This window comes from Cnephaeus nilssonii (genome assembly GCF_951640355.1).
Source record: "Cnephaeus nilssonii genome assembly, chromosome: 18".
Lineage (NCBI taxonomy): Eukaryota > Metazoa > Chordata > Mammalia > Chiroptera > Vespertilionidae > Cnephaeus > Cnephaeus nilssonii.
The window spans coordinates 19,432,027-19,443,443 of record NC_137089.1 but is presented as its reverse complement, the minus strand read 5'-3'; the positions used below and the strand labels follow the sequence as shown (position 1 = coordinate 19,443,443).

General features: G+C 41.1%; 1 protein-coding gene across 1 annotated transcript in view; it reads left to right on the top strand.

The window, feature by feature from the left end:
* Positions 1-4,064: 4,064 nt before the first annotated feature.
* Positions 4,065-11,417, top strand: part of SYBU (syntabulin) — a gene marked incomplete at its 5' end in the record, with an annotated part of 46,633 nt that continues 39,280 nt past the window's right edge. Inside the window, one exon of the mRNA XM_079795854.1 lies at positions 4,065-4,134. Within this exon, the coding sequence (XP_079651980.1) occupies positions 4,065-4,134 (70 nt within the window). The remainder of the gene's footprint in view (positions 4,135-11,417) is intronic.

The following is an 11,417-nucleotide window of genomic DNA, read 5'->3' as shown; positions in this document are numbered from 1 at the left end:
AGGTAGCAGCAGGAAACAAGGCACAGGCAAAGGGTTTACCCGAAGCCGGTTCAAGAAATAAATCTCTTCAATATGTGCTTGATCCACATGCAGCTTGGCTCATGGTAGATTAGGCCTGAGCAGCCAGAGAACATCAACTTGTCTTCACTGTTCTTGGCATGAATGTGAATGAAGAATATTTTACATAGACTTTTGGAAAGGAGAATTATCTTTATCTGGACTGGTGATCGGCTTCCAGCTGTGACCAGGAAGATAAAAAGGAGTAGGAGGAGGAAGAGGGAAGGGGGAGAGTGGAAAGGGGGCCTTAAACATGACGTTGAAAAAAATCACCACTCCTTCCGTGCTGCGTGGAGGAAAATACCGCAGGTGTCACTGGTGATGAGATAACCCTCCCGTATAGGAAGTTCTGTTGCCCTGGCTTTGGCCTTTGCATAACTTGGAAGTGTGCTCTCCGTGGTAGGAAAATTTATGGCCCTGCCCTTTGCAAAGCCAGATTCCTTTGTTAGTGTTGGTCCCATTAGACAAAACAGGCAAATGTCCCAGCTTCTCTAACTCACAGATTTTCATGGCTATGGATGTGCCTTAATAGGCTTGCCAGTTTATAGGAAATATCACTTGCATTGTAAGTGACATTGACCCAACTTCCTGGGGCTTGTTTATATGTGCCATCAGTGTGGGGACTGGGCATAATGCCTGTGGGCTGGTGCAGTGCTGAGGCTTGATATATATTGGTTTAACCAATGAAAGGCCATGTCTTGTATTCCTGTTGTTTCCTGTTTAATATGAAGCACAATATTAGAGAGGTAAGAGCTGCTGGGTCAACACTAGTGATTCAAATGATGTATTAGATAACTAAAGTTAAAATTTTATTTAGATAGCTCTGGTGGGTGTGGCTCAGTTGGTTGAATATTGTCCCATGCACCAAAAGGTAACTGGTTCCATTTCTAGTCAGGGCACATACCCAGCTTTTGGGTTCAATCCCCAATTGAGGAGGAAGCTGATTGATGTTTCTCCCTCTCTCCCTCCTTCCTTCCCTCCCTCCCCTCTCCCTCCCATTCCTTTCCCCTTTCTCTAAAATCAATAAAAAATATACTAAAAATTTTATTCTCAATACCTGTCCCTGGAGATACTGGCTATACATATTAGTGACAGGTGAGGCACACACTCCAAGTGGAAAATGAAAAATTGTTACAGCCTTCCCTAAATTGTTACCACTCTAAATAATTTCAGTTTCCAATCCTATCTAATAAAGAGGGAATATGCTAATTGACCATCACGCCCTCACAAAGATGGCAGCACCCACAGCCACAAGATGGCGGTACCCAGTCCCCTCAGCCCTGCCTCATCCAGACTCAGTCCCCCAGTCCCCTCAGCCCTACCTCATCTAGCCAGAGTCCCCCAGTCCCCTCAGCCCCACAGGGGAAGGCAGTTGGGGGCGATTGGGCCAGCAGGGGAGGGCAGTTGGAGATGATCATGCTGGCAGGAGCAGTTAGGTGTCAATCAGGTCAGCAGGGAAGTGGTTAGGGGGCTATCTAGCTGGCAGAGTGGTTAGGGGTAATCAGGCAGGCAGGTGAGTGGTTAGGAGCCAGCAGTCCTGGATTGTGAGAGGGATCCCAGATTGGAGAGGGTGCAGGATGGGCTGAGGGACACACACACACACACACACACACACACACCATGCACGAATTTTGTGCACCAGGCCTCTAGTTTTTAATAAGACCCAAGCACTTAATCCTTGAAATTACTAGCACTGAAGACATGGTGTGAACATACTCTTATTTAACTTTAACAAAAATGATAATCGAACCAAACAGAACACATATGCTTTCTGTTTATTTAAAGCATACTTTTGATAGTTTCTCAATACCAGTAATTGCTTAATAGTGTCACTTTGAGTCTAAGATTTTTCCAAGAAAAAATTACTTTTTTGGGTTGAAAATCTGAAGCACGGATTTTTTACTTGGGCCATCTCTCTTTCTAAAGAAGTATTTTATGGAACTGACTCATAAAGAAATGACTTTAAAGGCAATGGGTAATTTTCAATGATTAGGCCTCATTTCTTTGGGTTTATCTTCTTTGGGATAGGAATCAAGGAGAGACTCTCCTGAGGCAATGTGCAGACCTGTTGAGCCTTGTCAAAGCGCTGGAATGTGTCTGAGTAATGGCTTTGCACCTTTAGAGAAGGAGCTCAGATTTCTTTGGGGGTGAAACATGGGACCTGCAAATGTAAGAGAAAGGCAGGGATAATAAGCCATGAAATAGCTGAGCAGTAGCAGCCAAGAGGGGTTCTCATCAGCCAAGAGGGGTTCTCATCACTCTGTAATTCATGAGTTCAGGAAGAACATAGCACACTGAAATGAGCAGCAAAGGCAGTAGGCACGGACAATGCACCAAGCACCATTCACTTCCAGAAGTAGGCTATTGAGGTCCTATGTGCACTGTGTCCAAAAGTTAAAAAAAAAGGATATTAGGAGAAATAAATCATTGTACCAGTACCAAGTTCACTTATTCCAGGAACTAGGCTATTTCATAATAAAAACTTAAATGAAGGCCAAAAATGAAGCAATGGCAGTTCTTCTTAGATGGATTCCAAATTCAGGCAATAGGTATATTTTATTCAAGCTTAGTTCTATTTCTGTCTTTAGTCAAGCTATGGAGTTTTATGATAGATTTTCATAGATGGCAAATTATTTTTAGTTCCTTTAATATTCATAAAAATATAATACTTCTAAAAGTTGTACTAAATGTCTTCTATTTTATTTTATTTTATTTTTTTGTCTAACTAGTTACTAAGGTAACTCTGGCATCAAAATATGTTTGTATAACAAAGATATATTTAGTACTGAAAATTACCACTGATTGATTAGTTTGAGTGGACATACTTTTAAGTAATATTGATTTGCATTAAATTCCCATAAAGTTCTCCTCATCAAAGTATACATGAATTAACCAACCATCATAAATATTTAATAAGTGTGGAAAGCACTTATAGGAGTCAGCAGCACAACTTTCCTGTTTGCTGAATAAGCGTCTACACAGGTCACTTCCCATCACGCATATTAATTTATAATAATGACAGTGGTAATAATCTGTAACTTGAAAGTTAAGAGAACGTTTTGGGTATCAAAATTCATTTTACCTATTTACCCCAGACAGCAAGACACTAATTAATATACTTTTGGATGTACATAATAATAAAACAGGACCACTTCTCTCTGCTTCCTGGAACTCACAATGCCGGCTCTCTTATCTCTCACTCTGTTAACCAAATGGTGGGCCAAGTGTGATCAAAAACTGGGTGTGGTCAATAATATTCAGGTAACTTTTTTTCCTAACACAGACAACTCTGAAACTTTCCCATTAATGATCCAGGTTGCTATGCTGAATTTTTACTAACCCCATCAAAAATCCATGGACGATTATGACCCAAAAGTAGATTACCTAATGTGTTAAAAAGAGACAAATCTTTAGGTTTTGAGAGCATGAATGTTACAGAAATATTTGTGATCCAAAAAGCTTATAAGGTATTGCCTTAAAATATGTTTTTTGATCATTGATATTTTTTATTATTTATTTTATTTATCTTTATTGTTGAAAGTATCACAAATGTCCAATTCCCCATTGACCCCCTCCATCCCACACCCATCTTCCCTAAGGCCTTTATTATACTACTGCCTGTGTCCATGGGTTATGCATATATGTATATAAGTATTTTGGTTTGATAATTGATATTTTCTCTGTTACAATGATTGACCAAAATATGGAAAACAAAAGGAGAGTCATTTACAGGCATTAGCCTGGGGCTTGATAAGCAAAGTGTGTGTGTGTGTGTGCGCGCGCGTGCGTGCACATATGTGCATGGCTCACTGTATGTTTCTTTCGGCCATCATTGATTTCCTCCTCCTCACTGAACACTTATTGATTCCTGTCTTCCAGATGACACTGGCTGTCCTAGTAGCCAGTCCGTGTCTCCTGTGAAGACACCCTCGGATACTGGAAACAGTCCTGTTGGCTTTCGCCCTGGAAGTGATGAAGACTTTACCAGGAAGAAATGCACAGTTGGAATGGTTGGCGAGGGAAGCATCCAGTCAGCTCGATATAAGAAGGAACCCAAGTCAGGCCTTGTAAAGCCAGGTAAATGCACTTATATGCATGTTGTGATCAGCGCGGTATGACTGCAGTGATTTCACACTTGAAATGAAACACCTGTATGTCAAGACAGGGAACACTAATGCTGTACCCAGAACTCAGAAACATCTGTTTTCAAAAAGGATGTGGGACAAAGAGTGAAATATTTTTCTGCACTAGTTGTTAAAAATTGAGACATTAAAAAAAAATTGAGACATTATAGTGATATGAGTACATTATAAAGACATAGAAGATGGAGCAACGAACGTTGAAGAAATGTAAACTGGATGATCTAGTAGACATTTAAACTCTATAATTAATCCCAACATAAATTATATTAAGAAGTTACCATCTAAAGTGCCCACAAGTTATGAAAAAAAAGAGGTTAGCTTGATGCAGATCTTTAGGGCTGAGCATACTTGCAAACCTAGTTATTCTATTTGCTTTTAAAGATTGAAATATGAATATGATATTATATGTGCCAATTATACCGGTTACTAATGCGGATTTTCCAATCAAAGAAAACACGATAATTTCAAAAAAAACATCAAAAGTGCTTTATTCAAAGTAATGTCCATTGCTAGCTACACATTTCCCCCATCTTTCAGGTAATTTGTGGATACCGTCCCAATAGAACTTTTCTTGTTTTGAGACAAACCATTCAGAGTCCCAATTTTCCACTTCTTCGTACGTTTTGAAGTGCTGTTCAGAAAGTGCGAGTGCCATTGATCAGAATAAGTGGTAATCTGAAGGAGCAAGGTCTGGTGAATATGGCGGGTGGGTTAATATTTCCCAGGCAGGATCTTTTAACGTGTCTTTCACTAGTTTTGAAGTGTGTGATGGTGCGTCAGCATGAAGCAAAAGTACTTTGCCGTGTCTTCTGGCCCAGTCTGGTTGTGTTATGATCAAAGTGTGGTTCTAATTGATTATGTGTTGTTAGTAGCAATCAGTATTAACAGTTTCACCTGGTTTTAGAAGCTCAAAATACACTACACCTTCCTGATCCCACCAAACGCAGAGCATTGTCTTCTTTCTGGAGCGATTTGGCCTTGCAGTTCATGTTGATGGTTGACCTGGATCAATTCATGATTTTGTGTGTCTGGGATTCTCAAAATAAATCCACTTTCATCGCCAGTCACAATTCCATGCAAAAAGGACCTTCTTTAGTGCCATTGAAACAACATTTTACTGATGACTTTTCAGTTTTCCATTTGTCTCTCATTCAGTTGATGTGGCACCCATTTTCCTTCCTTTGAAATCTTTCCCATTGCTTGTAAATGATCAGAAATTGTTTGCTGAGCAACGTTTAATCTTTCTGCAAGTTGTTTTTGAGTTTGACACACAAATTCATCCAATAATGCGTGTAATTGTTGGTCTCCAAACTTTTTTGGTTGTCTTTGACATTCTTTGTCTTTCCCATCGAAATAATCACTTTTAAAGTGTTTAAGCCAGCGTTCACAAGTATTGAGATGGAGCACGTTCACCATAAGCTTCCCAAAGTAATACGATAACTTTCAGCAGCACATTTCTTCAAAATAAAGTAATGAATTAAAACTTCCCGCAAATGCTCTTTTTTTTTTTTTTGGCCAGAAATTCCACATTTTTAAGCGTAAAATTACCTATGATGTTAACACCTTCAGAAAATTTGACATATGAAGTTTTGAAGCTTGTTGTCAATACAACAAAATAGCATATATATCAAATTGCATATATATCAACATATGTGTAGCTCCATCTATTGAAAAAAATTCTCATTATTAACCAGTACTCCTGATATATACATATTCAAGAATTACAAAATATTAAAAACTATTCAATGAAATAGAGATCATTATTGTATTGGATGAAATACAATGAATATTAGAAAAGGTCGATTTTCAGAATTTGCAATATATAACTAAATATTTTATATCTCAGATATATGTACAGTAAGTGAGCAAATATAGTTTTAGTAGAACTGAATTTCTAACCTTACAGTAAAAGGACATGAGCATTGGCATTGTGAGACAACCACTATATTGCATTATTTTCTTTAACATTCACAGTTATTCTATACATATTTATGAACCTGAAAAGACAGATTAGTAGCCTGCATGAGTCCTCATTCCTTACATTTGTCTTCTAATTTTTGTTTGGTGATGACATTACTGTGCAAGGAGCTATAGACAGCTTTATTTCAATGGAGGCAAAGCTTGGCAGGTGTCCTTTTCCATTGGGAGGTCTGGCATCCTCTTCCATCTCTGTCAACTTTTGTTCCTCCTGAATAATTGATGTGCACAGCATATCTTAATGGATTATGCTTCATCTTGCATTTAGTCAACCGAAGAGAACGTCATTTAATCTCAGAGCAAAACTTAAACTGTGTGAAAAGGAAGTCCCCTCTTTCCTGGGCTCCTGATAAATGATAGTCATGATGAATTTGTTAATAACCTATTGCTTTGGAATCATATAAAAAAGAAAAGGAATGATACACAGTGGGGAAGACAGCATATGAAAAAGGAAGATGGATATGGTAAAAAGGGTGGTGGGTAGCCTCAATACTTAGGACAGAGGCAGTGAGGTAAAGCATGTCACGTAATTATAGACAAGAAATAAAACCATTACCTTGTGTACTGTGTGGGAGGAAAAATAATTTTTCTTCTACTCTTCTATGCGCTTCTGGCTGGTCTGATAATCAAATTGACATGAGACAAATTAACAGGAGAAAATAACCAATCGTATTGCGAATGTACAAACCGGGGTTCCCCAAGCATATGGAACCCCTGGACAAATCAGGCAGTTGAGGCTTTTATGCACTTCTGGACAAAGAAGAGGGCTTCAACGGGGAAGTAAGCAATTCACAGGTGTACGAAAAGGAGCAAATATTTGTTAAACAAATTCTTGCCAGGCCACCCAGAAACAATGGGGCACAGAGGAGAGTCTAACAAACAGACTTTGCAACTTTCTCCCTGTCTGCCACACTCAGTTTATATTATACTAAGGTGATAGCTTCCCGAAAAAGCGGATTTTTCCTTGCAGATTCCTTTAGGCAGGTGAGCGGGCGGGGAAGTGAAAGGCTCTTCTTGACTCTTTTGGTTCTTAAAAATAACCAGCTTAAAATAATTTCCCCAAAAGGCATATTTTGGGTGGCAAAACTCGGCTTCCCCTCAGGATCCAAGGACAAGACCTGCCTCCCTCCCTCCCCCAGCTCAGCCGTCCTTTTAATATTGAGATATAATTCACGTGCCATAAAATCCACACCTTTGAAGTGCACAGTTCAGTGGGTTTTAGCATATTCAAAACGTTTTACAGCATCACCACTGTCTAATTCCTGAATATTTGTCTCACCCCCAAAAGAAACCCCGTACCCACGAGCAGTCACTTGCACACTCTCTTTCCCCCGGCCCCTGGCAACCACTTACCTAGTCTCTGTCTCCATGGGTCAGCCTGTTCTGGGCAGCACACCTAAAGGGAGTCACGCAATGTGCGGCCTTTGGTGTTTGGCTTCTTTCGTTTAGCATAATGTTTTCAAGGTTCATCAGTATAGCATGTATTCGGATCAATAGCATTCTATTATGCTGATAAACCACATTATTAAATAGACTTTTTTAAAGGAAATTAAGGTTTATAGAAAAATTGAGTGGAGAAGACAGAGTCCCCAGGTCCCTCTCACCAGTACTACCTCCAGCTTCCCCGGTTACTAACCTCCTGCCTTGGTGTTGTGATATACAGCATCTTCTTTCTCCATTCACAGTCGATGGACATCTGGGTTGTTTCTGCTTTTTGTCTATTGGGAATAATGTGTTATGAACATTCATGTACGGGTTTTTGTATGGACATGAATTTATTTCTCTTGGATATATATAGCTAGGAGTAAAATTGTTGACACATGTAGTAACTTTATGTTTAACTCTTTGAGGAACTGCCAAACTGTTTTTCCAAAATGGCTGTACCATTTTACATCCCCACCAGCAATGTATGAGGGCTCTGATTTCTCCACACCCATCCTTGTTAACAGTTGTTATTGCCTACCTTTCTTTATGATAGCCATTCTAGTGAGTGTCAATTGGTATTTCGTTGTGCTTTTAAATTTACATTTCCCTGATGGATGATGGTGATGAGTGTCTTTTCCTAACACATGGGATGTAAGTTGAAGAGCAGGAACCCTGTCATCCTCTTTCAGTTCTCCTAGTGCACAGGGTCGGTATATACTGGGGGCTCGGTCAACATTTATTGACCTCCGCAGCAAAGGTGGACTCTGGGATTGAGAAGATAAAATGATGCTGGAAAGAATGTCAGCTTCATGGATTGCAAAGAAAAGGTAGATTTCATTGTGAAAGTAACATAGGGTTGGAATACAACCTGAAATCATTACATTTTTTGCTACCCACCCCAGATTATCTACCAAAATATCCACCGCTCATTCTAAAATCATTTCACAGTGGTTAACAGTACAAGGAAACAGTGAAACATGAGACAAGTGTGGTGCAAAAAGAACAAACTAAGTTTAAATAGGAGTTAAGGTTTTCATTGACCTTCCTTGTTTTAGTAATTATAATAAAGAATAATCATGTTAACATAAGACTTAAAACTCTACGTGTGCACACAAAATTCACACCTAGCAAGTTCCTGATCCTGCAGAAGGTAACTGACTTGTTAAGAATTAGCCACTTGTCTTGCTGAGAATGTTTAAGGCCTTAGGTCTTTATGAAGAAAATGCAGAGACAAAAAAAGTAAGGGAGGGAGGAAAAGAGGAAGGAGAGAGAGAGAGAGAGAGAGAGAGAGAGAGAGAGAGAGGAAGGACAGTTGTCTTTTGATTATGAAGGTCATGGACCCATACTCCAGAAGAATACCCATAAGCACAGAATACTGCATACTATTTCTGAGATTTCATGGATCTCCTTTATTAGGATTTATGAATCCTAGCTTAATGCCCCTTGCCTTTCAGAGGCAGAACCTAAACACCACTTTTGTCAACTGCTTCTAACTTCATCACTCATAGGTATACGTATCACCTAAGCAGGTAAGGACCTTGTGCAAATATATTTCTTATTTGCATTTAACCAAGCTCAGAGGTTTAAACTTACTTTTTAGTTGCCTAAAATTCCTAAGGCGACCCCTGAAAACATTGTCCGAGCATTTGAATGGGACCCAATTCTGTACAGTAAGCTCTTTTTGTATTTAGAAAAATCTGCACCTTGACCCATAGTTCTCTGAACTTTCAGCAGAATAAACCTGTCAGTCACATACATGTGAAGAGAGGAAATCCTGGAAATGAGGCCCCTGGATGACTCCCAAACTTATAAAGTACAGAGACATAATCTGTTAGCCCCAAGAAGACAGAGTTCTCAGGTTAAAATGTCCCGCCTCCTCCCTAGCCCCAAGTGGCCGTCTCTCCTCAGCCCAAACCGATCTTGGTACACGCTCTACTTTTTAAAAATAAACCGTCTCATTAGAACCAATACCACTTTATTAAAATAGCAAGCAATTAGTGTCTCTTAGATGCTCACGGCCCTTGAACAATAAAGAACAACCATTTAATTTTAGGTTGGTTGTTCTAGATTCTGACAAACTGCTGTGCACCTCAGAAAGGAGTTATTGAAATGCCCCTTTGGACATTACCAAAGAGCTGATAATGCTGACTGTCCCTGATGCAGAAGGAAAAGGAAAAATAGGTACTGACCGCCAGGAAGGGCTTAGGAAGGTGAGCTGCGCAAGCCCGCCCCTTCCCAACAGGGCACCATGGGAGCCCTGCCCTCCTCCAGGCATGAGTCCTGGAACTTCTTAGAGGCAGCGAGCCTTCTGTTCTTCTGGCTCTGTCAATGCCTGTGCGGAGTTAATGGAAAATTGCCACCAAAGAGCAAAAGAAAACATCCCTACAGTCCAGTTGGATCGTGGCTTGATGTGTGCCTTTTACCTACAAGCCAGTTTAGCAGACGCTGACATGGACTCTCCAGAGCTTAACAGGGTGTCTGTCGTGCAGGAGGCGTCCGACTCACCCTTCACTGAGAAGGGAGCGCACGCTGTGTGCGAGGAGTTCTGTTTACTGCGGGGGGAGCACCGGGGAGGATGTGGCAACGCTGACCTCAACGTCAGCCTGCTCTTAGGGAGCGTCTGGCTTCAGGAAGAATACTGTGTCCTAAGCCGGGCCTGCAGGACCCAGCAGAAGGCAAGGAGTGAAAGGTGAAGGTATTCCAGCTGGGAGCTCGGGGGAGACTGGGGGCTGGAACATTCCTCGGCCCAGGTGCTCCTCCTAGATTTCGTTTGCAGTTTTCCTGAAGAGACTTTTTTACTCAGAAAGGAGAGGCCTTAGTTGGCTTACTGCTGGTACATCAAGTGGCATTCCTGGGCCTCCGGTTATGTTGATTTACTGCTCGGGGAGCACTATATCTTACCCTGGAAGAAAAAGACTCAGTGCCAATGTTTTACAAATACAAGCCCCGAATGCTTTCTCCAGAGCAAAGGAAACAGTGACGCAAGTTAAACAAATAATTAGAAAATGTGTGCCCAGCCTGGCGTGGCTCAGAGGTTGAGCATCGACCTATGAACCAGGAGGTCATGGTTGGATTCCTGGTCAGGGCATGTGCCTAGGTTGCAGACTCCATGCCCAGATTGGGGGGGGGGGGGGAGGGAAGCATGCAGGAGGCAGCCAATCAATGATTCTCTCTCATCATGGATGTTTCTACCTCTCTCTCCCTCTCCCTTCCCCTCTGAAATCAAGAAAAAAAGAAAATGTGAAAGGAAAAGAACCCCAGCACCTGCAATTAAGTGGATAGGTCAAGAGCAAATAGTCGGGGCCACTCTGATTGTAAAGAAATCCACATTTAGAAACTGAAATGTTGAGACCTACGTTTGAAAGATGCCACCCCACCGTATTTTATCGGCATTCAAACCAAGTTAGTATTCCCTTATCATCAGATGGCACCCAGGCTACTGAAATTGGAAACCTGGCCAGATGGACTATAATAACTTCGCAACAATAACAGAGGATTGGTTCCTTTAAAAATATTTCCCACATTCCGAGGCATTTGCTAGGAAACTCGGAAGGGCACCAGCTAGGCTAGGGACTGGTCACTGCTTCCCTCAGTAGAGAGACGTCCTTTCACACACAGCCCACAGCCTGCAGCCGTCCCTGCGCTTATCACAGGCATCGCGCTCACTTCAAAGTGAGTTCTGTGAAATGAGAGCTGGACAGCTTACCTGGGGGAGGCCATTCGTATAATAACTTGCGCTGCCTAGAGGAGAGTTGAGAGCTTCGAGTTAACAGGGCTTCTCCCCCGGTTACCTAACTTGTCCTACCTTGCGGGGGC